The 27520-nt window shown below is 50.0% G+C and overlaps 11 protein-coding genes across 11 annotated transcripts; 6 read left to right on the top strand and 5 right to left on the bottom strand.

Annotated features, from left to right (window-relative positions):
• Positions 1-7893: 7893 nt before the first annotated feature.
• ACHE_41366S (uncharacterized protein) lies at positions 7894-8466 on the bottom strand (the record flags this gene model as incomplete). Its single annotated transcript, XM_043279668.1, has 1 exon — positions 7894-8466. One exon carries the CDS (start codon positions 8464-8466, stop codon positions 7894-7896), a length of 573 nt encoding a protein of 190 aa, XP_043137324.1.
• A 1030-nt stretch (positions 8467-9496) lies between these two features.
• On the bottom strand, positions 9497-9664 carry ACHE_41365S (uncharacterized protein; the record flags this gene model as incomplete). Its single annotated transcript, XM_043279667.1, has 1 exon — positions 9497-9664. One exon carries the CDS (start codon positions 9662-9664, stop codon positions 9497-9499), a length of 168 nt encoding a protein of 55 aa, XP_043137323.1.
• Positions 9665-11872: 2208 nt separating this feature from the next.
• On the top strand, positions 11873-12784 carry ACHE_41364A (uncharacterized protein; the record flags this gene model as incomplete). Its single annotated transcript, XM_043279666.1, has 1 exon — positions 11873-12784. The coding sequence occupies one exon, from the start codon at positions 11873-11875 to the stop codon at positions 12782-12784; it is 912 nt and encodes a 303-aa protein (XP_043137322.1).
• Positions 12785-14656: 1872 nt separating this feature from the next.
• On the top strand, positions 14657-14992 carry ACHE_41363A (uncharacterized protein; the record flags this gene model as incomplete). The annotated part of the gene is made up of 1 exon (XM_043279665.1): positions 14657-14992. The coding sequence occupies one exon, from the start codon at positions 14657-14659 to the stop codon at positions 14990-14992; it is 336 nt and encodes a 111-aa protein (XP_043137321.1).
• Positions 14993-15064: 72 nt separating this feature from the next.
• Positions 15065-15643, top strand: ACHE_41362A (uncharacterized protein; the record flags this gene model as incomplete). Its single annotated transcript, XM_043279663.1, has 1 exon — positions 15065-15643. The coding sequence occupies one exon, from the start codon at positions 15065-15067 to the stop codon at positions 15641-15643; it is 579 nt and encodes a 192-aa protein (XP_043137320.1).
• A 94-nt stretch (positions 15644-15737) lies between these two features.
• ACHE_41361A (uncharacterized protein) lies at positions 15738-16088 on the top strand (the record flags this gene model as incomplete). Its single annotated transcript, XM_043279662.1, has 1 exon — positions 15738-16088. The coding sequence occupies one exon, from the start codon at positions 15738-15740 to the stop codon at positions 16086-16088; it is 351 nt and encodes a 116-aa protein (XP_043137319.1).
• A 151-nt stretch (positions 16089-16239) lies between these two features.
• Positions 16240-20373, bottom strand: ACHE_41360S (uncharacterized protein; the record flags this gene model as incomplete). The annotated part of the gene is made up of 1 exon (XM_043279661.1): positions 16240-20373. One exon carries the CDS (start codon positions 20371-20373, stop codon positions 16240-16242), a length of 4134 nt encoding a protein of 1377 aa, XP_043137318.1.
• Positions 20374-20390: 17 nt separating this feature from the next.
• On the bottom strand, positions 20391-21545 carry ACHE_41359S (uncharacterized protein; the record flags this gene model as incomplete). The annotated part of the gene is made up of 1 exon (XM_043279660.1): positions 20391-21545. The coding sequence occupies one exon, from the start codon at positions 21543-21545 to the stop codon at positions 20391-20393; it is 1155 nt and encodes a 384-aa protein (XP_043137317.1).
• Positions 21546-22551: 1006 nt separating this feature from the next.
• ACHE_41358A (uncharacterized protein) lies at positions 22552-22941 on the top strand (the record flags this gene model as incomplete). The annotated part of the gene is made up of 1 exon (XM_043279659.1): positions 22552-22941. The coding sequence occupies one exon, from the start codon at positions 22552-22554 to the stop codon at positions 22939-22941; it is 390 nt and encodes a 129-aa protein (XP_043137316.1).
• Positions 22942-23008: 67 nt separating this feature from the next.
• On the top strand, positions 23009-23942 carry ACHE_41357A (uncharacterized protein; the record flags this gene model as incomplete). The annotated part of the gene is made up of 5 exons (XM_043279658.1): positions 23009-23155; positions 23230-23427; positions 23489-23566; positions 23636-23740; positions 23811-23942. 5 exons carry the CDS (start codon positions 23009-23011, stop codon positions 23940-23942), a joined length of 660 nt encoding a protein of 219 aa, XP_043137315.1.
• An 836-nt stretch (positions 23943-24778) lies between these two features.
• Positions 24779-27394, bottom strand: ACHE_41356S (DUF3435 domain-containing protein; the record flags this gene model as incomplete). The annotated part of the gene is made up of 5 exons (XM_043279657.1): positions 24779-25770; positions 25832-26208; positions 26265-26587; positions 26636-26874; positions 27112-27394. 5 exons carry the CDS (start codon positions 27392-27394, stop codon positions 24779-24781), a joined length of 2214 nt encoding a protein of 737 aa, XP_043137314.1.
• Between the last annotated feature and the right edge of the window lie 126 nt (positions 27395-27520).

The following is a 27520-nucleotide window of genomic DNA, read 5'->3' as shown; positions in this document are numbered from 1 at the left end:
CCTAACCCTAACCCTAACCCTAACCCTAACCCTAACCCTAACCCTAACCCTAACCCTAACCCTAACCCTAACCCTGACCCTAACACCCGAATCACCCATCCCCAATCAATCACCATTCACCCCTAACCCCTCCGGGGGTCCATCCACTGCCCCTAACCCCTCATCCTTCATTCCCTCCTAAATCGAACACATACCACTTCACATACCACTTCCCACTGCCACCGCCACCGCCACACCCACCGCCACCCGTACCCTCCATCATCCATCCCCCTCGCCTGCTTCCCTGCTTCCCCTCCCAATCCATACTCACACTCCCAATCAACCCCCGCCCATCCACTTCGCCCCAATCCATTCACACTGCCCATCACTGCCTCCATCCCTCCATCCCTCCATCCCTCCATCCCTCCATGCCCCACCACTGCCGCTGTTGCCTCCTGCAAATCACTCCCCGCTCATCCCCATTCATTCCCATCCACAATCTCCCTAATAACCTCCTTCCACTCTATCCCTAATAACATCACATCGCTATCCATCCCTACTCATCCCAATCTCATCCTTCCACTCTAACCCTACTAACATAACATCATAACATCATATCCATCTCCTGCATAACCTCACATCATATCCATCTCCTGCATAACCTCACATCATATCCATCTCCCGAATAACAACTATCATCATCACTCTACCCTGCATAACCCCCGCATAACCCCCGTATAACCCCCGCATAACACTTCTATCCCTATCCTGAATAACATCATCCCCTATCCCCAATACCATTCCCAATCCCAATCTCATCCACCCACCCATCCCTGATAACCTCCTTCCACTGTCTCCCTAATAACATATCATCATATCCATCTCCCAAATAACAATCATAACTGTCTCCCCAATAACATAACATAACATCAATATCCTGAATAATGACTATTATCATCCCTCTATCCTGCATAACCCCCGAATAACATCATCTCCCTATCCCGTATAACCTCATCATCTCCCTAATAACATAACACCGTCATCTCCCTATCCCTAATAACATCATCATCTCCCTATCCCTAATAACATCATCATCTCCCTATCCCGTATAACCTCATCATCTCCCTATCCCTAATAACCTCATCATCTCCCTAATAACATAACACCATCATCTCCCTATCCCTAATAACCTCATCATCTCCCTAATAACATAACACCATCATCTCCCCAATAATCTTTCAATCCATCCACCCATCTCACCCCCAACCACCTCCGCCTCCGCCTCCGCCTCCGCCTCCATCCACTCCCCATCATCTTTCATTCCCTCCAATCAATCCACATCCACTGCATATCATCAATACCAAATACCACCCTTCTCCCTCCCCCAACCGCTTTCCACCATCAAAATCCTCCTCGCTCCACCTCGCCCCCATTCACCCATCGCCTCCCACACACCGCTGTTACAGATCTCACTGCATTAACCTCACGTGATAATGCGGGGAGTTGAGGCAGAATTACTGGCTGATAAACAATGGTGAGAATGCAAAAGTACAGGGATCAGTTAATATGCCGCAGCACAGTCACGTGATGGTATATGTCTTGGCAACGATAGATATCTACCATTTGGTATACCTATACTGTCCAGTATACATCTACCAGATAGCAACGATATACCAGGATGGGAGGAGGATATATAAGGACGCTCATTCATGTACTTAGCTTAGTTCTTCGCGATCAATTCAAGTCTTACAGCATTGGTTACCTTCTAGTTTCTGACTCGTCCGCACTTAACCAACAACCCAGTATATATATACTCGGTTGGCCTTGTTTCTCTATTCGTTACCTTTACTGTTTCTACTTGTTGAATATCTTACGGAGCCTGGAGGGGGCGACATACCCATCAACGCATACGACATACCGAACCGGACCCGGAGGGGCATTGAGCATACGATTACTTGAGAGACACTTAGGGTAAGTGTCCAGTCTCGAAATACAACTAACTAGAACCCTAGGTACGATACGAGAGAAGCCAGGTTGTGACACATTGATCGCCAGTCAGTACGAGTCAGGTTTCGAGACTATATTGACTTAAAACACGAACTGCAACCATGTCCAACAACAGTAACAGCAACACCACTCCCAGGTCCTCTCGTGGATCTGAGGGACGAACTCCGACTTATGAAGAGCTCTTTGGAATGGTTAGCCAGCTGCAGGAAAGCATCACTACTTTGGAAGAACGACAGTCAGCCAAAGCTATCAAAGTTCGACCGCCGGAACCCTTTGATGGTACTCGATACAAGTTGCGACCCTTCATCACCCAGTTGGACTTGTATGTCCGCATGAACCGGAGCAAGCTCATCTTCGAATCCGACAAAGTCCTACTTGCAGCAACTTATTTGACTGGACCAGCATTTGATTGGTTTGAACCTACCTTGCGCGACTTCCAGGAGAGAGATGAACAATACCATAACGACAATACCACTGAGGTTTTCAGCAGCTTCACTAAATTTAAGAAACGACTCCAGGGAACGTTTGGAGATATCGACGCCACACGGAACGCTGAACGAAAGCTATGGCGACTCAAACAGACAGGATCAGTAGCCAAGTTGGTATCTGATTTCCAGCAGATCATCACCCATCTGAATTGGGACGAGACGATGTACATTGCGAAGTTCGAAGAAATGTTGAAACCAGAGATTCAGGAGAAACTAGTTTGGATGGAACGACCGACTTCATTGAACGAACTCTTTGAACGAGCCGTCAAGATTGACAACACCCTGTATGACCTTAGAGTCAGACAGAAGGAGTCAAGATATGGAAACACCTTCAGAGGAAACCCACGAACGAGCCACTATCGATCGAACGATAAACGACCAGCTCAACCACGAAGCCAAGGGTATGAAGATCCCTATGGACCACGACCAATGGAGCTGGATGCCACACAGCATAGGCCCTTCGTATCCGACAAGGAAAGAGAACGAAGGAGGAAAGAGAAACTTTGCTTCACATGTGGAAAGCCGGGACACATGACGAAGGCATGCAAGCAACGACAGAACGTTAGGCCTCAGCAACAACGAAATGATAACAAGCAACTGCACGCTACCCAGGAGAGAGGAGCGTATGACACCACAGGAATTGTGAACCCTGAACTCAGAGCAACGAATGATTCTGGATGGCACATGCAAGAGGCTTCGGATGAGCATGGAGGACCATGGAGACCCAGAACTATGGTAGTACCCAACCTGAGCCCATTGAGGAGGTTGATGGAAGAACAGACGACCCTCACGACAGAGGAAATCGACGAGATCATGAGTTCAAGTGAAAAAGAATATTGGCCCAATGAACGGACGGTGGGATCCGACAGCGACAGCGACAAAGCCCATATAAGGACGGATGGGTCCGAAAAAGCCATCAACGAGCCAGTTCAGGAGAAATCACTCGGCGAACTGCCCAACCAAGATTGGCCAGTTAATGATTTCCTTGACGAAGAGTACGGTGCTCAGTGGAATGGCCACGATCCCAACGTGGAGGAACTCCATGAGATACCGGAGACACCTCAGAACGCAACTCCCGAAAATGATGAACAAGAAGAACAGAGTCTGGCAGAAGATAACGAGGGATACACGAAGTCCAGTTTGTATAGCCCTATTTCGAAGCAACAGCTATGGTCCAAGCGATATACGGAACAACGAAAAGCCGATGAAGAAACGAACACCGACGTTGCCGCATACTTCATCGATGATATTGTTATTTCACTCCAGGAGAACCCCAAGAGGCTCTCTAAGGGATTAAAGGAATTATTCAATGAATTGAACACCTACTGCCCACATCAGAACCTGAAATGTTGGGAACGAGCGAACGAAACTTGGGATGAACACCTACGGAAATGCGACCAACACCCATACACGTGCCATTACTGTGGACAGAACAATGGAGAATTATGGGGATACTTACGAGACATCACGACCAAACGACTACGAGGCCCCATCCACAGCTCATGCAAGTATGATTGGTGTGATTGCGTGCACTATCGAGAGCACCCAAAGCACAACCAATTACCTTGGATTGTGTGTTATAGCCACGCATGTGGAGAACACTATGATCGAAAGAAAATGGCGCATTATTTCCCAGAACGACCTAAGAAATATAATGACAGTTGTCCTTGTTGGGATTGGAACTGTGCATGCAGAGGATATCTACTGCATCCAGAGCATTCAAGTATGCACTGGACTGCATGTTATGAAGATGACTGCATAGTTCACTTTGAGATCAAGGATTATTACCCAAGTCCACGACGTCTACGGCAACCAAGATGGCAAGCGAGCCTATCAGCGACACAGCGAGGATACCACTTGAAATTTACGACACCAGTTCTCAACCAACTAGCCAGAGTGATGGTTGACTCAGGAGCTACTGGAAATTACATGGATCCTAGATTCCAGCGACAATTGGGGATCTTAGGGATTGAGAAGGCGCAGCCAGAGCCTATCTCAGGACTGAATGGTGAAAATTTGGGAAGTCACCTGACGGTCGAATCGGGATTTGTCCCTATGGCTGTAGCGGATCATGAAGAAAGGATCAATTTCGACGTGACACCGCTGGGACAATACGATATAGTGTTGGGGATTCCATGGCTCAGGAATCACAACCCGGAAATCAACTGGAAAACTGGACAGATGAACTTTGTGAATTGCGATTGCCCAAGAACAACAAAAGGACCGAGTCAACGGGAGGCCGGGACCTCACCACGATCTACAGGCAGGAGACCTGGTAGATACGTGAAGCAACCGAGAGGTGGGTTGAGAATGAATAACAGAGAAACGAATGACACAGCGACGAATATTGTTTTAGCAGCCACCAGGGCCTCAGAACGACATTGGCTGATGAATTTACCCGGATGGACACCGGACACGATCCAGAAGTATTGCGAATACTTGATGGACGAGGATATATCCAAGAGATCAGCGCCGATTGAGGAATATCGCTCAGAAAGAGTTGATAGCAACCAAGAAGCATCAGACTCAGAGCTAGGCTCATGGGAATGGATTGACCATAAGGAGCTAGCAGCAACGACTCAGGAACCACAAATTCCACAGGAGTATATTGAGTTTCAGCACTTGTTCAAACAGCCTGAACGACCTGAACTACCAGACCACGGACCACACGATCATCGCATACCCCTTATGGAAGGGAAGACACCAACATGCAAGAAGATCTACCCAATGTCAGAACGAGAATCGAAAATACTACGGGAATATATTGAAGAACAATTGGCAAAAGGATTCATCAGACCATCAACATCACCAGCAGGGCACGGAGTCCTATTTGTACCGAAAAAAGATGGAAGTCTACGGCTATGTGCAGATTACCGACCACTCAACGCCATCACCATCAAAGATCGACACCCATTACCACGAGTTGATGAAATGCAAGACCGAATTAGAGGAGCAAAATGGTTTACCAAATTTGACCTTGTGGACGCCTACAATCGACTACGAATTGCCAGAGGAGAAGAATGGAAAACGACCATCAGAACGAAATATGGACATTATGAATATTTGGTCATGCCATTTGGGCTTACCAACGCACCAGCATCATTCCAACGATTCATCTATGATGTACTTGGAGTATATCTTGACATCTTTGTGATAGTCTACCTTGATGACATCTTGGTCTTCTCCAGCACCTTTGAAGAACATGTGCAGCATGTCAAGAAAGTACTGCAAAAACTCGACGAAGCAAAGCTACGATTGAAGTTGAAGAAGTGCGAATTCCATGTTCAGGAGACTGAGTTCTTAGGACACTGGATCACTACAGAGGGAATCCAGATGGATAAGAACAAAGTTCAAGCAATCTTGGATTGGCCAGAACTGAAGAACACCAAGGAAGTTCAGCAGTTTACAGGACTTGTGAACTACTACCGACGATTCTTGAAGGACTACTCACAATTCATGACGCCACTGTTCAAATTGTTGAAAAAGGGACAAGAGTTTCAATGGGGACCAGAACAACGACAAGCGTTTCAACAAGCCAAGGAAAGAATTGTATCTGCACCAGCACTTATGCAGTTCGACCCAGAAAAGGAAACCACGATTGAAACAGATGCATCAGACTATGCCATTGGTATGAGGATGACTCAACCAGGACCAGATGGAAAACCACGAGCCGTTGCATTCCACTCACGAAAACTAGTTCAAGCGGAGTTGAACTATGACATCCATGACAAGGAACTGCTAGCCATAGTGGTAGCATTCAAGACTTGGAGAGTTTATTTGGAAGGAGCACAACACACTGTACTTGTGAAAACAGATCACAAGAATCTGACCTTCTTCACAACAACCAAAGAGTTGACCCGAAGACAGGCCAGATGGGCTGAAGTACTATCGCAATATGACTTCAAGATCATCCATTGCAAAGGAAATGAGAATGGACAAGCAGACGCACTCAGTCGACGACCAGACTATGAGATCAAAGACCGAACGATCAATCCAGCAATATTGAAAACGAATGAAGATGGAACCATCAGCTATAACCACCAGGTGTTAGCAGCGACGATGCATACCTCAAACGAACCTTTGGAAAAGAAAATTGTTGAAGAAACACAAAAAGACAAAATGATCCAGGATATAATTGAAAACTCAGCAGAAAACAACAAATTGACCATTGATGACAATGGATTAGTGTACTTGCACAATCTCATCTATGTGCCAAAGAGCATGAGAAATGAGATCATCAGCATGCACCATGACACTCCACTCCACGGACATTTGGGAACAGAGAAAACAGCTGAACAAATCATGAGAAACTACTACTTCCCAAACACGCGAAAAGTTGTTCAAGAATATGTGAAGAACTGTGAAACTTGCATTCGAGATAAGGCAGCAAGACATCAACCCTATGGGAAAATGCAATCCCCGGATGCTCCAACACATCCATGGGAATGGGTTACCATCGACTTCATCACACAGTTACCGACATCACAAGGATATGACTCGATCACAGTCATCACAGATCGAATGACCAAATATATTCATTTGGTGCCAGCCAAAGGAACCATGACCGCAGCAGATATGGCACAGATATTCCTGAAGCATGTCATCACCAACCACGGAATGCCTCAGAAGATCACCTCAGACAGAGACAAACTGTTCACTTCAAAATTCTGGACGACACTCACGAACTTGATGGGTATAGAACACCGCCTCACCACAGCCTACCACCCACAAGCAAATGGTCAAACTGAACGAACCAACCAAACGATTGAGCAATACCTACGGCACTACATCAACTATGAACAAGATGATTGGGTTAAATTCCTACCCATGGCACAGTTTGCATACAACAATGCAGAGCACTCAACACTCAAAGTAACGCCATTTTACGCCAATTATGGATACCACCCAGTGCTGTATGAAAAGCCACGACCACAAGAGTCCACATCAGAAGTGGCAAATGAGACGGTCCAAAAGCTGAAGAACTTACACCACCAACTGTCAAGAGACATCGATTTCATGAACCTACGAGCGGCTATATATTACGACAAGCACCATGGAGAGGGACCTACCTTGAAGAGGGGGGAGAAAGTATTCCTGCTCCGCAGAAATATCAAAACGAAACGACCAAGTCAAAAGCTCGATCACCAGAAGATTGGACCTTTCACCATTGAAGAAAAAACAGGACCAGTGAATTATCGCTTGAAGCTACCGAAATCAATGAAGCGCATACATCCAGTATTTCACATCTCGCTATTGGAACCAGCACCGAAAAACGCCACACCAACGGAAAATATCGAAATCGAAAGCGACGATGATGAATATGAAGTTAAACGAATTCTGGATTACCGACAAGTTAATGGACGACCATGTTACTTGATCAAATGGAAGGGATACGATACCTCTGAAAACACATGGGAACCTATCGCGAACTTGACTGGTTGCCACCAGTTGGTGAAGGAATACCACCAGCGACAGCAGAGTCGAAATTCTCCCAGAAGGAAGGAGAATCCATTACCTGAGACAAACTAAGATCCTTCGACACTGCCGCAATTCGAGCAGCCTCTTCATTGGCTGAACGCTCAAGCTCTTGAAGATCCTCAGCGCTTGGAGGATTCTCTTCGTCCAATCTTTCCAGCATATTCGAATCATGAACCAGCATCCGACTACCACGCTCATTCAAATACTCTTCTTGACGTTCAAGACGATTCAAGGTGGCATATGAAGTAGCAATCGACTCACGAACCTTTCGGATTTTATCTCGCAACTCCTTGCGGGACTTCTCTAAACGATTCCACTCCTTTTCATCATGAAATTGACGCTCACACTTGCGACCACGACGAGTGCACTCAGCACATTTTTGATATTTTGAATCCATGATACACGTGTGCCCACGGAGGAAACAGAATTCACAACGAGGCTCAACTGGAGAACCGAATTGAAGGATACGGTTATACAAACGAAGACGGCGAGTCACCTGATCAGAGCCTGACATGATGAGCCATGAACAAAAGATTTGAAAATAAGGAAACCCACCTGGGAACTGCCGCAGCTTTATGACTTTCGAGGACGAAAGCCTGAAAGAGGGGGAGGTAATGTTACAGATCTCACTGCATTAACCTCACGTGATAATGCGGGGAGTTGAGGCAGAATTACTGGCTGATAAACAATGGTGAGAATGCAAAAGTACAGGGATCAGTTAATATGCCGCAGCACAGTCACGTGATGGTATATGTCTTGGCAACGATAGATATCTACCATTTGGTATACCTATACTGTCCAGTATACATCTACCAGATAGCAACGATATACCAGGATGGGAGGAGGATATATAAGGACGCTCATTCATGTACTTAGCTTAGTTCTTCGCGATCAATTCAAGTCTTACAGCATTGGTTACCTTCTAGTTTCTGACTCGTCCGCACTTAACCAACAACCCAGTATATATATACTCGGTTGGCCTTGTTTCTCTATTCGTTACCTTTACTGTTTCTACTTGTTGAATATCTTACGGAGCCTGGAGGGGGCGACATACCCATCAACGCATACGACATACCGAACCGGACCCGGAGGGGCATTGAGCATACGATTACTTGAGAGACACTTAGGGTAAGTGTCCAGTCTCGAAATACAACTAACTAGAACCCTAGGTACGATACGAGAGAAGCCAGGTTGTGACAACCGCCCGCCACCACTCCCCATACACCCATTGCCCACCGCTTGCCCACCGCTTTGTTCACGGCTTGCCCACCCCTTCATTCATCCATTGGTTCACTGCTGCCTCACCCGTCGCCTCATCCATCACCCCGCCCCAATATATATCATCATCCCATTCCCACCCATCGCTATCTTGTATGATATATATCTCTATCCAACCACTCTTGCATCCCAATTCTCTCCCTCAACCAACCCCGTCAATATATATCCCTGTCAACATCCATATCAATCTATATATCCATATCAAAATCTTAATCCTAACCTCCGTACACTGCTTCGGTAACCATCCGAATTCTCCTACCAATTCATTAACCACCTCCAACCCATGCTGCTGCCCCATGCTCTTCGCCCACAAATCCCACCACTCCACTATCGTCCTCGACATCCACCCCAAATCCATCCAATCCCTGCCGCCACACTTGCCCAACTGCTTCACTTCCATCCCCATCCACCATCCCCATCCACCATCCACCCATTGTGGCAATCGTCCAAATCATCCTCCTATGCTATGCACATCCACCTGCATCGCACCACCACACCATCACCACCACCTCCTCCTCCGCCAAATCACTCCCCTGTCATGCCCATTCCCGCCTGCGCCAAATCCATCCTTCAACCGCTGGTCAAATGGCGGTTTGAATGGGCTCTCAAATGGTCTCTCAAATGGTCTCTCAAATGGATCTCAAACGGCCAGTCAAACGGGCTCTCAAATGGGTGGTCAAATGGCTGATGAAAATGTGTGCTTGAATACATGGTCAAATGGGTGATTGAACAGTTGGTCGAATGCATGATCAAATGCATGATCAAATGCATCGTTGAATGGGTCAAATCGCTGATCAAATGGGTGACCAAATGCATGATGAAATGTCTGGTCGAATGTCTGGTCAAATGTCTGGTTGAATGCATGGCCAAACATGTGGTTTGAACCGGTCAAATGGGTGATTGAATGGCTGATCGAAATGGCTGATTGAAATGGCTGATTGAAATGGCTGATTGAAATGGCTGATTGAAATGGCTGATTGAAATGGCTGATTGAAATGGCTGATTGAAATGGCTGATTGAAATGGCTGATTGAAATGGCTGATTGAAATGGCTGATTGAAATGGCTGATTGAAATGGCTGATCGAATACATGGTGAAATGGGTAATCAAACGGGCTCTCAAATCGGTGGTCGAACCGTTCGTCAAATGCATGCATTGTTGAATGCATTGTTGAATGGGTAATCGAACCGGTGGTTGAATGGATGATTGAATGTATGGCTGAACGCATGGTTGAATGCGTCAAATCACTGATTGAACGCGCTCTCAAACGGGTGGTCGAACGGGGCTTTGAAACGGGTCATTGAATCGGCCACACGGCTGATCAAATGCATGCTTGAATGCATGCTTGAACCGGTCAAATGCCGGATCAAATACACGGTCGAATGGGTGATTGAACCGGTCAAATGGGTGATTGAACGGGTGGTTGAACGGGTAATTGAATGCATGCTTGAATGGCTGATCCAATGGGTGGTTCAACGGGTTGTCAAATGGCCGATGAAATGGGTGATTGAATGCATGGTCAAAACAACTGATCAAAATGGATGATTGAATACATGGTTGAACTGGTGATCGAACTGGTGATCGAACTGGTGATCGAACTGGTGATTGAATGGTTGGTTGAACGGGCTGTCAAATCGGTGGTCGAATGGGTGTATTAAAACAGCTGATTGAAACGGCTGATTGAATACATGGTGAAACGGGTGATCGAACGGGCTCTCCAATGGGTGGTCGAACGGGTTGTCAAATCGCTGATGAAAATGTGCAGTTGAATACATGGTCAAATGGGTGATTATCGTTGGTTGAATGCATGGTTGAATGGGTCATTGAAATGGGTCATTGAACGGGCCAAACGGCTGATCAAATACATGGTTGAATGCATGGTTGAATGGCTGATTGAATGTATGGCTAAATGCATGGTTGAACGGGTCAAATCACTGATTGAATGGCTGATCAAATGGCTGATCAAATGGCTGATCAAATGGCTGATCAAATGGCTGATCAAATGGCTGATCAAATGGCTGATCAAATGGCTGATTGAATACATGGTTGAAACCAGTGATCAAATACATGGTTGAACGGGTGGTCGAACGGGTGTATCGAAATGGCTGATTGAAATGGCCGATCGAAATGGCTGATCGAAATGGCTGATGTGACGGCCTGGTCACGTTGGTTGCTTATCACGTGAGGTGTGGTTGTTTGCTTTGTTGCTTTGTTGATAAATATGGCGTTACCTCCTTTCTTCCTTCCTCATGTTGATTATTCTCGTCGATAGCTACCTAGGTAGAACCCATGAGTTGGACGTTCCATTATCCTAGTAGAGCGCCGTGACATAATAATCAACATCCTCCTTTTATACCTTAGGGAGAGAAATACCAAAGGCTTCTCCCTTCAAGGGATTCGCTGGTGCCGCAGTTCGGGAGCTGGCCAGGCTATAACAGTGTCTCCATTCAAGTTTCCATCCTCAAGTCAAGTCAAGCGCTGCTTCAGTTAAGTTTCTAGAGCTCAGGATTGAAACTTCTGTTGTTGGCATATTCAAGTTCAACTTTCAAGAAGTCCAGTGGTTGCGACTATGCTGGCACCCCTTCAAGTTCTCAAGACTTAAGTTTTTCAAGATTCAAGCTCACGATCTCTTTCTTAAAGATCATGGACCCCTTTCAAGAACTCCGAAACGAATTTTCTTCTACGATCCGCGCCCTCCAGAATGAAATCGAATCCATCAAAAACGAACCCAAACCACTTCAACGACCAAAGCCATGCCTCCCCGATCCCGAGAAATTCAATGGACAATCTTTGAAGTTTGATACCTGGCTTGCTTCGATGAAGGCTAAGCTTAGGATTGATGCTCCAGCTATTGGTGATGCAGTGGCTCAGTTCTACTATGTCTATCTGAATCTGGAAAGCAAAGTCCAAGCTCTAGTTCTTCCCCAGTTATCTTACGCAGAAGACACCAACACCTGGGATTACAACACTATCCTTGATCAACTATCTCTGGTTTACGACAACCCCAACAAGATTCAAGAAGCTGAAGATCATCTATTAGCCCTAAAGCAGGACAGTGGTGAATCTGTGGCAGCCTACATCGCCAAGTTTGAGAGGATTCTTTATGAGGCAAAGGGCAAAGATTGGCCTGATGTCACCAAGATTTCAGCATTCAGGAAAGGCCTCAATCCTACTCTCCGAGGACGCCTCAACCAGCAACTAAATCTTCCAAGATCCTACATCGAATTCCTTCGCGTGGTGCAACAATTGGGAAGTCATTCTTTCAGCTCAAATTCCACCAATGTTTCCCACCCTCAATCACACCAATCTGGTTCTCACACCAAGTCTGATCCTATGGACCTCAGCGTCATCAATATCAACTCCCTGTCAGCAGCGTCCACCTCCCTAGATGAAAGGAACAGACGACGACAACAAGGATCCTGTGTGAGATGTGGCTCCTCTAATCATTGGGTGAAAGATTGTTCCATGAAGGCACACAAGGAATCCAAACAATCATGGAATCAGCAGATGCTTGCGAAGCTGGAGACAAATGGTATTGATGATGGTGGTGACTGATGACTGATTTTTGGAGATGTCATCCATGCGTTTTCTTTTCAAGTGTCTCATGTATTGTTGCTTTCTCATATGTTCTTACCTGTGGTTGACCATGACATTGAGGACAATGCCTATTGAAGCCGGGGGGTAATGTGACGGCCTGGTCACGTTGGTTGCTTATCACGTGAGGTGTGGTTGTTTGCTTTGTTGCTTTGTTGATAAATATGGCGTTACCTCCTTTCTTCCTTCCTCATGTTGATTATTCTCGTCGATAGCTACCTAGGTAGAACCCATGAGTTGGACGTTCCATTATCCTAGTAGAGCGCCGTGACAGCTGATCGAAATGGGTCATTGAATACATGGTCAAATGGGTAATCGAACGGGGTAATCGAACCGGTGGTCGAATGGGTAATCGAATGCATGCTTGAATGGCTGATTGAATGTATGGCTGAATGCATGGTTGAACGGGTCAAATCACTGATTGAATGGCTGATCAAACGGGTGGTCCAACAGGTGGTCCAACGGCTTGTCAAATCGCTGATGAAATGGGTGACCAAATGCGTGATTGAATGGGTGGTCGAACTGGTAATTGAATGCATGCTTGAATGGGTGGTTCAACGGGTGTTTCAACGCGTTGTCAAATGGCCAATGAAATGGGTCATTGAATGCATGGTCAAAACGGCTGATTGAATACATGGTTGAATACATGGTTGAATGGGTGGTCGAATGCATGGTCGAATGGGTGATCAAACGGGTGATTGAACAGTTGGTTGAACGGGCTGTCAAATGGGTGGTTGAATGCGTGTATTGAAACAGCTGATTGAAATGGCTGATCAAAACTGGTAATCGAAACTGGTAATCGAATACATGGTTAAATGGGTAATCGAACACGTTAAATGGCTGATTGAATGCATTGTCAAATGGGTGATTGAACCAGTCGAATGGGTGATCAAACGGGTGGTTGAATGGGTGTATCGAAACGCCTGATATTGAATGGCTGATTGAATGGCTGATTGAATGGCTGATTGAATGGCTGATTGAATGGCTGATTGAATGGCTGATTGAATACATGGTCGAAACCGGTGATCGAATACATGGTTAAATGGGTAATTGAATGCATGGTTGAATGGGTGATCGAATGCATGGTTGAATGGGTGATCAAACTGGTGATCAAACGGGTGATTGAACAGTTGGTTGAACGGGCTGTCAAATGGGTGGTTGAATGGCTGATCAAATGGCTGATCAAATGGCTGATCAAATGGCTGATCAAATGGCTGATCAAATGGCTGATCAAATGGCTGATCAAATGGCTGATCAAATGGCTGATCGAAATGGGTAATTGAATACATGGTTGAAACCAATGATCGAATACATGGTTCAATGGGTAATTGAACGGGTCGTCCAACCGGTGGTCCAACCGGTCCATGTCATGCTGCCATGTCCACTGCCTGCCCACACTGCATACCTTGCTGCACTCACACCCACTGCCACCCAATGCCATGCTCCCATACACCACCTGTCATACACATCATTCACCACCCTGGCCCATTCACAATCACACATCATCCATCATCATCCATCATCATCCATCATCATCCATCATTCATAATCTTCATCATTCACTACCACCAGTCTGCCTGTGTGCTCAACGGCCAATGCGCTTGTCCATGTCCATCCCATGTCCATGAAACCCTCGGCCTTCATCCACTGCCGTACTCAAATATCTACCCTCAACGCCTTCCCATCCATGCTATATATCTCCACTGTCGGACTACATACATACATATATATATATATACACATACTTATCGATATACATATCACTATACATCTCTATATACATCACTGTATACGTCTTGACATACAACTCTATATACATCTCTATACATCGCTATGGTCCTGACCAATCCTCCATCTCTCTGCCTCCCGACTCCAACCCCAACTCAACCTCCTGACTCACCCGCCGCAGCCAACAAAACTCCTCAAACAACTGGCTATGGCCCGCCCGGCTGCGCTGCCCCAGCCACCCAATCACCGCCCCAATGTCCGCGCCGTCGACCTGCAATCCCACCAGTCGCCGCTGCCATGCCCCCCGAATGCCCACCCCCCATGGCCCATGCAGCATCATCGCCACCATGGGGATCAAAACCCCCCGGTACTGACACCGGCCGCCCGGCTCCCACCCGGCGCATATCGTCTGCGGCATCCCACAGGAAAAACACCCGCTGAATCGGCTGTACTGGATCCGCCGGCGAACCTGCAGCATCCACTGCTTGGCCGCCTGGCTGCGTGCATGCCGGCATGAATATAAATCGTGCTGGTCATCCGCCTGGGCCATGGCGCAGATATAACATCGATCCCGCCACTGCTGAGCCTCCTGCTCCCCAAACTCCTCATCCAGCCATGCCTGGGACTGTTGCCGGCGGAATTGAATGTCGGCCGCGGCCCACTGGCGCTGCTGCTGGCGGTGGCTCGGGCTCGGGTGCTGGTGCTGGCGTTGGTTCGGGCTATGGCTCGGGCTCGGGCTATGGCTTGGGCTTGGGCTATGGCTGTGGCGCCGGTGCTGACTTGGGCTCGGGCTGTGGCTCGGGCTCGGGCTGTGGCTCGGGCTCGGGCTGTGGCTCCGGTTTGGGCTATGGCTCCGGCCCGGGCTATGGCTCCGGCTTGGGCTCCGGCTTGGGCTTGGGCTATGGCTATGGCTCCGGCATGGGATATGGCTCGGGCTATGGCTTGGGCTTGGGCTATGGCTCGGGCTATGGCTCGGGCTTGGGCTATGGCTCGGGCTATGGCTCGGGCTCCGGCGTGGGCTATGGCTCCGGCTTCGGCTTGGGCTGCATGAGCCCGCTGCTCTGCTGGAATCATACTCCATTCCGCGCCTGAGCCCCCGACCATTGGAACGCCTCGTGGCACTGCGCGCCCGCCAGTCTGGGTCATCTGCCAGCCCTAACACTGGCCGAACCGCCTGCCCTGGGCCATGGTGCAAGCCCACACACCCGGCCTCATGCCCAGCCTCATGCCCGGCCTCATCACCACCCACGTGCCCTACACGCCACTGCACATTACACCCATCACATGCCTGCTCGTCCCCGTCATCCCCGCAATGCTGCCGCCGGTATCCATTCACCGTCCCATCCAGATAATCGTCCAGTACCACCCGCCGGCATCCCCAACCTGCCACCACCCCCATGTATTGCTGCACCAGCTCCACCTCCGGTGTGCCCAGATGTCGCTCATCCTCCGCCCACCCCGCCGGCTGGATAATGATCGCCTGGCTGGCCTGCCCATCCCGCCCGGCTCGCCCACTTTCCTGTGCATAATCCAATAACGTCCGGGGCGTCCCAAGATGAATGATCACTCGGATATTCGGAATATCAACCCCCATGCCCAATGCACTGGTCACGCAAAGCACTGTGGAATCCCCTCCCATGAACCGCCCCAAAATCCCACCCCGGTCCACCTGCCCACTGAAATACGCCTCACATCCCAATACCGCCGCCATCGCCTGCACCTGGTGGACCCGGTTGGCATATATCACCATCTTCCCCCCGGGCCCGGGCCCACTGGAGCTGCGCCTGCAGGAACTGAATAATCCGGGCATCCTGCTCCCATCCATATCCATGTGGTGCAGTGTGTGGAATCGGTGGCCGCCACACCCCATATGCCACATTGCCGCGGCTCGTGCGGGCCCGATATATATCGATCTGATCCTGTGGGTGGTGAATGCGCTGGCTGAACTCCGGTTCCATCTCGGGGGGCAATGTGGCCGTTAAAAACACCATCTGTGTACGGGCCCGAACGAGCTTCCCAAGCTGTGCCATGGCGGACCGGAAGTTCTTCTGCTGGTTCATAATGACATGGCATTCATCAATCACCACCCGGTCCAGCCGCTGCATCACCACCAACCGGTTGATGAATGAATGGAAATCGGGGGTGACAGCCGATTCCGGTGTGACCAGCACAATGGCTGCTTCATCACATGGCTGCTGCCGGTCCCATGCCATACATGGGATGCCTAGCCGCCGGCACCGCTGCTGCATATCCTGCCGCAGCGAGATCAATGGCACCACCACAATGGTGGTGCCCCCGGGGACGGCCCACGCGGGCAACATGAATAACATGCTTTTCCCACCGCCGGTGGGCATGACTGCCACCACGGGGCTCTTGCCCTGCTGGATCGCCGCCATGGCGGGTGCCTGGATGCCCTGGAACTGCATGCCGGCCTGACCGGTCATCTGCTGCAGCGCAGCGGCCATGTCCATGGTCTGCAGCTGGTGGCGCCGCTCCATGTGGTGCTCCTCAGCCTCCACCTGCCATGGGGCCCGCTTGCGTTTCCCAAGCACGGGGCGAGCCCTAACCCGTTCCTGACCGGGATCATTCACCAAGCAAGCCCTAACCCGTTCCTGACCGGGATGGTGAATTGGACAGCTACCTTCATCCACCAAGCGAGCCCTAACCCGTTCCTGACCGGGATGGTGAATTGGACGGTTGCCTTCATCCACCAAGCGAGCCCTAACCCCTTCCTGACTGGGATCACTCACCAAGCGAGCCCTAACCCGTTCCTGACCGGGATCATTCACCAAGCAAGCCCTAACCCATTCCTGACCGGGATCATCCACCAAGCAAGCCCTAACCCATTCCTGACCGGGATCATCCACCAAGCGAGCCCTAACCTGTTCCTGACCGGGACGGCGGCTTGGACAGCTGCCTTCATCCACCAAGCCAGCCCGAAGCCCACCGGCATCAATGTCGGCATGGACATCTCCTGGAACCCCCGTGCCGCAGCCGAACCCCAGAAACTGGTGCCAATCCACACTGGACTGCCGGAACATTGCCCGCCGGTGGCTTGTTGTGCCCGCCTGCTCCATCAGCTGCCGCCCATATACCATCCCCGCCACGTGCGATGAATGGCCCGCCTGTAAATCCGTCATATGCGCCATCCACTGGTCCGCATCCATGCCGTCCTCACAGTCAGCATCCAATGCCGCCGCCTGCTCCGTTTCATCCTGGCGGTCACTGGTGAATGTGCTGGATGCCCGCAGGAACCGCCGGCTGATGCCAATGGCAATGTCCCGGTACGCCGGAATATTCAATGCCTGGCCGAGCCGGGCCTGGGTCTCCCGCTTCAACACCTCCCGGAATCGCTCGGGGGTCCATGGCCGCTGCATGCCCGGGTCGGGGCCCCATAAATATGGGCTGGGGGGCTGCCATGCCGGTGTGCCGTTCGACGTGCCAATCAATGTGCCATTCAGTGTGCCGTTCGCCGTGCCATTCAGTGTGCCATTCAATGTGCCGGCTTGTGTGCCATTCCATGTGCCGTTCAATGTGCTGTTCAATGTGCCATTCAATGTGCTGTTTGATGTGCCGGCCTGTGTGCCAATCGGTGTGCCAATCGGTGTGCTGTTCGATGTGCTGTTTGATGTGCCGTTCAGTCTACCATTCAACATGCCATTCACCGTACCATTTGGTGTGCCATTCCATGTGCCGTTCAATGTGCTGTTCGATGTGCCATTCACTGTGCCAGCTCGTGTGCCATTCCATGTGCCATTCGATGTGCCGTTCAATGTGCCAATCGGTATGCTGTTTGTTGTGCCGTTCAACATGCTGTTCGATGTGCCGTTCAATGTGCTGTTCGATGTGCCATTCAGTGTGTCGTTTGATATGCCATTTGCTGTGCCGTTTGATGTGCCATTCAGTGTGCCGTTCGCCCTGCCATTCAGTGTGCCATTGACCGTGCCGGCTCGTGTGCCATTCCATGTGCCGTTCAATGTGCTGTTTGATGTGCCATTCACCGTGCTGGCTCGTGTGCCATTCGCCGTGCCGGCTTGTGTGCCAATCAGTGTGCCATTCAGTATGCCGTTCGCCGTGCCATTCAGTGTGCCATTCAATGTGCCGGCTTGTGTGCCATTCCATGTGCTGTTCAATGTGCTGTTCAATGTGCCGTTCGATGTGCCGTTCGACATGCCATTCACTGTACCATTCACCGTGCCATTCACCGTGCCGGCTCGTGTGCCATTCAATGTGCTGTTCGATGTGCCATTCAGTGTGTCGTTTGATATGCCATTTGCTGTGCCGTTTGATGTGCCATTCAGTGTGCCGTTCGCCCTGCCATTCAGTGTGCCATTGACCGTGCCGGCTCGTGTGCCATTCCATGTGCCGTTCAATGTGCTGTTTGATGTGCCATTCACCGTGCTGGCTCGTGTGCCATTCGCCGTGCCGGCTTGTGTGCCAATCAGTGTGCCATTCAGTATGCCGTTCGCCGTGCCATTCAGTGTGCCATTCAATGTGCCGGCTTGTGTGCCATTCCATGTGCTGTTCAATGTGCTGTTCAATGTGCCGTTCGATGTGCCGTTCGACATGCCATTCACTGTACCATTCACCGTGCCATTCACCGTGCCGGCTCGTGTGCCATTCAATGTGCCGTTCGATGTGCCATTCGACATACCATTCGATGTGCCATTCGACATACCATTCCATGTGCCGTTCGATGTGCCATTTGACATACCATTCGATGTGCCATTCACCGTGCCATGCGCAGTGCCGGCCTGCCACGCTGTCAACTGGTCAATGAATGGCATCGCCAGCCACATATACCACACCACCAACTCCCCGACCGCCCGTGGCACATACCGGTGGATCAGCTTGCTGTCGTTGCTCGCATGGAAGCCCTTGTGGTATGCAGTCACCAGTGTCACCATCCCATCCTCAATGAACACATTGCGGAATTGGTTGTTCGGCGTGTTGACATACTGCACACTGAGCAGCTCGGGGGCCCGTGCCGGCTGCCCCGCCGTCATATGGATGGCCACAGCCAGTTTCTCCTTGAACCGGGCCACCCGGGCCAGATACTGTGCCACCAATGGGCCGTGGATCGCCCCCCGGCGCATGAATTGCTGCTGCACGGGGCGCTCTGTGCGCAGCCGCTGGATCATCCACCACCGGCCATCCACGGGCCACCGGGTCCGGCGATCATGCAAAAAGTTCCAGCCCGGGTGCCCCTGGGTGGGATCATCATACAAGCCCTGCCACGGGATGGCGGGCAGCGGCATGGTGCTTGGGGTGTGGGCGCTGCTGGAACCATCGGCAATACATAATAGTTCACACAGCAGCTCCCGTGTGGCCCCAACCAGCCTGTGGATGAACCCACGGAATTCACCCATCGTGAAATGCAGATCCTTGTACAACAGCTCATCGGCTCCCATCCACGCCACATGGCCCGGCGCCGTGCTATTGTAATGGATCTTCAACCCATATGTGCGCCAGTCGAGCAATGTCTGCATGGGCCCATGGGTGCCACGGATCATGAAGCGGCTGACCATCTGCTGCACATGGTCATGAAATGACGGGCGATCGTGCACCGTGGTGGGGGTGGAGCGTGTGGGACTGGCACTATCACAGCCCTCATCGATATCGGCCAGTTGGGCATCTGCACTGGCCAACGGCCATGCTATTGGGCTAGCCGGTGTGCCATTTGGAGTGCCATTCGGAGTGCCATTCGGAGTGCCATTCACCATGCCATTCACTGTGCCATTCGCCGTGCTAGCCTGTGCCTGCCACATCTGAATAATGTCCCCCACATGGGGATCCAACCACAGTGCCTTCTGCACCACCATGAACCGCGCAAGCTTGATCATCCGCGATAAAATGGGGGGTAACTGTCGGGATCACGCCACCCAGTCTCCCCCCAGCCGAGCACCGCCATGGCACACACAAGGGGGCTTTCATATTCATGGGCACGGTGGCGCTGGTTGAGCAGCTCAATGCAAAACTCCAAGCAGGCACGCTCCATTGGGCTCATCATCCATGCCGGCTCGGTGCTGCCTGCATTGCCAGTCTCCTCTGCTTCTTCCACATGCTCGGGGCTCACCCCATGCCCGGCTGTGGGCTGATCTCCGGGGCTCACCCCACGCCCCTCTGTGGCCCGATAACTGCCGGGGTTCCCACCCTGCTCTAGGATCCGACCGGCCCCGGGGAACATATGGACCGCCCGAGCCCGGGCTCGATGGGGCGCCTGTTGGGGCCTCGCCATGGTGGGCATGGCAAGCTGCCACAACATCTGCCACTTCCGCTGCTGCCGCGCGGTCATCCCATACACGGGCAGCGGACCACACCACTCCGGCATGCCCTGTCCGGCCTGGGTGGCCTGTGTGCGTGCAATGAAGCCCAACACTTGCTGCCACGCCTGCACATGCTTCTGGACACTGGTTTCATCCATGTACGCCTGGAGCGGCCGGTATGGGGTCTGTCCGGCCTCGGTCCGGGCCGCCTCCATACAAATGCCGGTTCCACACCGCTGCACGGTCTGCTGGCTCCGCCGGGCCAACTGGCCCATGGCATTCCAAATGGCCTGGATGGCCTGTTCAATGGGATCCGGGGGCTCCTCGGGGGGCGCTTCCACCAGCCGGAGCAGGTCCTGGGGGTGCACACCTTCCAGGTATCGTGCCCACCCGGTCCGGCGGAGCCACGGGTTAGCATCGGTGATCCGATCGGCCTGGATGACGGCCTGTTGTTCCTGGGCCGTTCGAGCCTGATCCCATGCGGTGATGATGGCATCGACGGCCCGTTGGGCCTGGTCCGCGGGGGGCAGTGGTGGTGGTGGGTGGCCCTCTGGGAAGCGGATATGGATGTAATGGGACCCCGGGCCCGATGGGAAGATCTGCTGCCATGCTACGGTGGTGAATGAACGCCGGAGCTCAGCGGCCCCTTGTGTGCGCTCTCTCTGGCCAACCCGGCCACGGCGGGTCTGTTGGGACCATTGATGGACCTGGCGCCAGTGCTTTCGCATGGTGTCCATGCTGGATGCCACATAATGGCACGGGGGTCCTGTCGTTGGCATAACAAGCCACTGGGCTCACACGGTAAAATGGGCAGTGGGTTGTCGACTACTGGTGGGATCTGGATGGCCGCACTGTCCTGTTCAATATCCTCCCACTGTTGGACTGCCTGAGCCAACTGGTGGGCGGATTGATGCTTGAACTGATGTTTCCGCTTCAGATGTCGCTCGACCTCTGCCGGTCGTACGCCATGCTTGCATTGGCGACAGATAATCACTTGCAAGCTTGGGATCTTCTGGAACAGTTCATTCTCCATGGCTGCTCAATCCAATGAATGGGTGTAGTGAAAAATGCTGTGAATTCGATGAATTGAATGAGTGAATGACCCCCAAATTCACCGGGTCGATCATGGCGGTGGAATGGCGACGGTCGGGCCACACCCCAACAAATCCGCGCACCAAAACCGGGCATGTTCGCACCCACACACACAGAGATATATATATATATATATATCGGGGAAAGGAAGAAAAGGGAAGAAGAGAAGGAGGGCGACAGACAAACAGATCGACGGACTGGAACAGGGCACGGGGACGTGACGAACGGGGCGGGTGGGGCCGGAGACGGGAACGGCGACGGACCAATGAGGATTAAAGAAAACCGATTGGGCCCTGGATCGGTTTGCTACTAGGGTATAGGTATAGGATGAATTTTCGGTTTCCCCGAGGCTGAGCCATGCATGACCAGGTGGACACAGTGAATGACTTGTTCAGAACGGCTGCAAGCTGTGGAGACTCAACGTGCTGAACATGCATTAGTTTGTTTTGGGGATGGAGTGGCGATAGCGAGTCTTACTTGGAAAATATGGAATGAGTTGTCTCGGCTGAACAGAAAGGATTTTAGGAAAGGAACATAAATAGACGAACCTGGTCAGACATGAGGTCTTCTAAATCCCTACATGCCACGGTTACTTCTACTCAGTTGAACTGAAGTTGCATTTCTCCCCTCCATCTATCCATCATGGTCAGGAAAGTCATCGAGTGGCTTTTTGAGAACGAGAGCAAACCACATGCAACGCAAGAATGGTACCGAAAGATCAGAGATAATCCCAAGACCTATGAAAACTGTTTTGTCATCAGCTTCACCCGTGTGAAAGATCTTGACTCGAAGTGGAAGCATGAATATGTGCAGTTCGTCGTTGAGGATGAGAGCCAGGAGGAGGACAAGGATGACAGCAATCGCACTCGGGTTTACGCTGAGCGAGGAAACGCAAAGGACCTGGACTGGGTGACTGTGGGCGTGAATGACAAGGACACGAATAAGCGCCGGAAGGACCTTCCTCTCCCCCTCACCACACTTCTTTGCGAAAGACCACAGGCCCAAATTGGTAGACATTGCCTCGCTCCTTGACAAAACAACCCGAGACGGCGGTCCATATGACTTACGGGGCCACAACTGCTTCTGGTTCGCCAATGTCATGTATCTCGCCGCTAGGGGTATCGAGGGCATCACGGGGTGGACGGAGAAGCAATGGAACCGCATCGACATAGCAGGCAAAGGAGGGGGAGGAATGGATGATTTGTTTTCTCTTCTGGGGGCTACACTTCTCAAGTTTCTTTTTCGAGTAGGTGCTCGTCCACCTCTTTTTTTTTTTTTTTTGTCTTTCAAAAAACATAAGGCTGATGTTCTCTCTTCTAGCCAACGGCAAAGAAATTCATGGAAGAGAGAGCAAGACGTACATTGATATCGTTGGATCCGACTGGTCCAAAGGGTCCCGAGCTCGTGACGCCGAAGGAATACATGGATAAGATAGCAGCGACGGTGCTGGACCCAGAAGTCTTTTCCGCGTATATAGAGATTCTCAAGGAAAACGGCATTTCAATGGACGAAAATACGGTAAGACACTGTATCATACTTAAGATTGATGCTGTACTCGCTGACGATTCTATTCACATAGCTCAAATCTTTACTTAAAGAAGCCGGTCAACAGGCAGAAAGAGAGTCCGAGCAGGAGGAACTGGATTGGAATAAGGAGGTATGCCCAATGACGCCTCATTCAAGATTTTATCATGTGAGACTCAAGTCTGACATGAAATTAATCCAGTTTTATGATGACATCAAAGACCTTGAAACGAAGGTGTTTGCCGATTCAGATGCAGTCAAGCTGCTGAAATTATACAACGCAGCTGAAAGCCAGAATGCCCCAGCTGTATGTCTCGGACCTTTCCCCTTATCCCCTGCATACCGAGTTTGTGAGCTGACGAGGCAATCATTGACAGTTATCTGGAGACAAGGACAGTACGGGTCCAGACAATGACAACCAGAGTAAAGAACAACAGCGCGTGGAAATGTCCTACAGGGTATTCGCTGGCAAGATCCTGGTAGAGGCCGGCCTCCAGACTCTCAAATAGATTGAGATACAGGTTTGCTGGGACAATTGAGGGCGGGGTCATTTCCAAGAAGAGCCGAAGAGACAATTCATGCCGGGCCTTCTTCCTCCTTCCAGTGATTGTATGCAACTTGCGAAGAATTGAATCTATGCCTGTGTACACGGCCCTGTAAAGAAATGACAGTGTCTAGCAATAACGTAGTAGAGGTATCGCCTCGTCTAGCACAGATAGCCCGATCCCATGAGCATGTTGGCACCTTACAGAACAATTGCTTGTATCCATTTGACGTGGTTGGCTCATAGATAGGGACAGATAAGTCGAAACCAGTAGAGTGACGATTCAAGTAGCATTGTGCCTAGATTGTTGAACTCACATTCCCTAAGATCAAGTCAGCAACACATCTCTTACACTGGAATTATGGTTATCATAATGGCCAAACGGTCACAAGAAGTCTCAGCAGACACAGCACTGATGAAACTACTGTTTAGTAATACATCAAATTCGTCATGATTGAGATTAGTTAGTTGGTAAAGAGCGATAGTGACGATGTTAGGCAGGTTTCTAGCCCTTTTGATATTTCCTTCTTTCCTGTTTTTTTTTTTTTTTTTTTTTTGCAATTTTGACTTAAAGCTCCATGTGACAATAGTAAGGTATTGATTCCATCCCTTTTTCTTATTACCATATAGTCAATTGGCTATAAGTGTCTACCATAATTCAAGGCTGGAGTATATGGCGCGAAATATGTATTCTAAACCTCTTTTTCAATTTAGGGGGAGTTCTTCAGGCCGATAAAAGAACGCTTAGTTTATCTAACACAGAATATATAAATTCAAACCTCCAAGATGGGGATGCCACTATCATGTTACCAGACGGTGTATTGCAGCTGCATGGTTGCGCAGGTGCATCTCATGCAGAAGTTCGGTCTCGCAAAAATCACATCTTCGGTCTTTCAGATGCTTGCTCCGAAAATGTCTGAGAATTGACTTATATTCTGTCCACTCTTGGGCTCGACGGTGATCCGGTAATTGATCATCTCCATAGCATTGGAAACATTTCTTCGGCCGCTCAGCCGTTCTGATATGTTCTTCTGCCTTTTGAAGTATATTTTTGGGGGGAGGGGAGAGGTCCAAGCTACAGTGTCCACCCGCATTGTGTTTGCGCGTGACAGGCTGTTCATCATCAAAACCTTCACTTGGTACTTTTCGCTTAGACCGTCCTCGTAAAGGGCCTCCCTCACGAACGGAGCAATACTTGGTAACTGCCATGACAGCTACATTCCGACGCTGCCACTCCGCTTCCAAGGAACGAGACGTGGGCCAGGTGAGGAGCTTCTCAAGTAGGTGGATCTGATCTGGAAGCATTTGAGCCTCATTCTGAAGGACTTCCTTCGCTTCGTCATCATTCACAGCTGTGCCAGACAGTTGACGCTCAATATCAATGACCGCCTGTTTATGGTCAAATTCTTTCCGCGTTGTTTCTCTCAGAGCCCTGCACAATCGATTGAATGTGTTTGTTACTTCCCGTGACAACCTGTCTAATTGTGACTGCATCTGTGGGCTAGAATTGTGCTTGATCGCCCTTGCTCGCTTGTCCCGTCGTCGTACAGCTTCCAAATAGTCTGGATGTTGACGAAGGGAGGCTCTTTGTTTGTCTGAAAGGTGTCGGGGGCGTCTCTTGTCTATCCACCGGCTCATGCGAGTGATGGCGCGCATCAATGTGGTGTTTGGATCACGACCATTCATAATATTTTGCATATCTGTGTCGATATTGCGTGGAAGGTAGTGGTCCAAGAATGTGCGGATATCAGCGTGCTTCATAATCAAATTCTGTTGAGCTTCGCTCACAGCTCCTGTTACAGACACGGATCAATATCAATTTGAACCTTCATGACATGTCAAGGGGAAACCAACCGCTCTCATTCAGCATCTTGCCTCCACCATAGCGGAACCGGTGAGCAAACATAGAGTGAAGCCAGCCGTGAATCAACCCAAGACTGTTCAATCGTCCGGACATAGTGCTCTCATTCATGGGTTGATTCCATTGAAGTACTGCATCCCCATCTACAACCCGGGTCATGCAGAAAAGGTAGTATTCTTTGATTTCAGGCTTCAATGGTAATACCATTTGCTGGCGGCCATCTTCGATCAATAATTCTCTGAGGCGTTCCATAGAATTCAGACGAGGAGCTGCAAAAGCATTCAACCAAAAGAGAGTTCCGAAGAGGAAGACATGTGGGCTAAAAATAAGAGAAGGATCATCGATAATTTCAGGAAGAGGGAAGTTATTGCTTGAGGGTCAGCACTTCATGCATCCAGGATCATAAACATGTATGGTTGCACATACAGCTGAGATATGCCTAGAAATTGTTTTGTGTGCTCTGATCGTATTTCTACAAGCAGCACAGGAGGACCACCAAGAGGATCCCTCTGAATCGAAAACTGCAAGTGTTTGAACTGGAGAGAGAGTAGGGCACTGAGGCGATTTACTGTGTATATACCAAGCATGGTGAAGATACACAGTTGTATCCGCTCATATCCCACGTAGAACCGCTTCTCCTGAGTCCGCAGAATAGTTTCCGTGAACTCTGTTAGATCCTGAATATAAACCGGAGTTTTATCCCGCTCCTGGGTATCCAATTGAAACTTGTCTACCAGACTTCGAATACCCTGAAGAATTCTTAATACATGCTGCCGGTAGGAAGATAAGGGACTTACTGCATTGACTTCCTCGCTATCATCTTGACTGATTTTGTTCCGTGTGATCTTGCGGTAATATCCTCGAAGGCTCTTCCAATCTGCGCGGAGAGCGCTAGCCTTTTTTGTGCCTTTCAGATGCCGCCCCCCTTGACCATACTTAAGCTTCAGACAATAGTTCAAGAACCGGTGAATATCATTTGGCGTCACCTCTCTAAGCGCCTGATGTGCATTAATCCATTTAGAGGGTTCTTCGCGTTCTGAAGCTTTCACGCGGCAGAATCTAAGCTTGCTCAGAAAGAAATGCCTTTTATCAGTGTTCTGTTACTTACTTATGCCAACGCTGTTCGATTCTTATTCCTCGGCGTTTGGTCTTGACTGATCGTCCATAATCAAGTGGAACATTTGTCAAGTTCTCATCCCATGTTCTTCAAAATGCGAGACATCCCCCAGCATCTTATTAACCAACCCGCGAGCAGCAAACAGATGCTGCTTACCAAAATCGGCCATATCGCAGTCAACTCCGTGCGACATTGCCAGCAACATCATAGTCAGAAGAAGGGATGCTTGCGACCCGGTCCGCGGCTGCTGTTCCAGCTCCTTCCGCAATAATAGCAGGGCCTTGCCCCTCTCCTCGAAGGCAGTGACTATGGCGCGCGAGAAGTATTGTTCATGGTGAGCACTGATTGATTGGATAATATGCACCAACGCTGGCGATTCTGCCATGTATTCCAGCGCTGGAAAGGAATATGGGTTATTCTCAGGGTCAACCACCAGCATCTGGCTAACGTGCTCCAGCCAATACTGCAGCAATCGTCTATCAACGACTGGATCTACCTTTTGCGACAGGAACCAGTGTGTCTCGAGCTGCCATTGCAGCGGGCGTGGGGCTGAAGCACATATTTG

Source organism: Aspergillus chevalieri, chromosome 4 (assembly GCF_016861735.1).
Source record: "Aspergillus chevalieri M1 DNA, chromosome 4, nearly complete sequence".
NCBI lineage: Eukaryota > Fungi > Ascomycota > Eurotiomycetes > Eurotiales > Aspergillaceae > Aspergillus > Aspergillus chevalieri.
The sequence above is the reverse complement of the archived record's forward strand: the minus strand, read 5'-3'. Positions and strand labels throughout refer to the sequence as shown.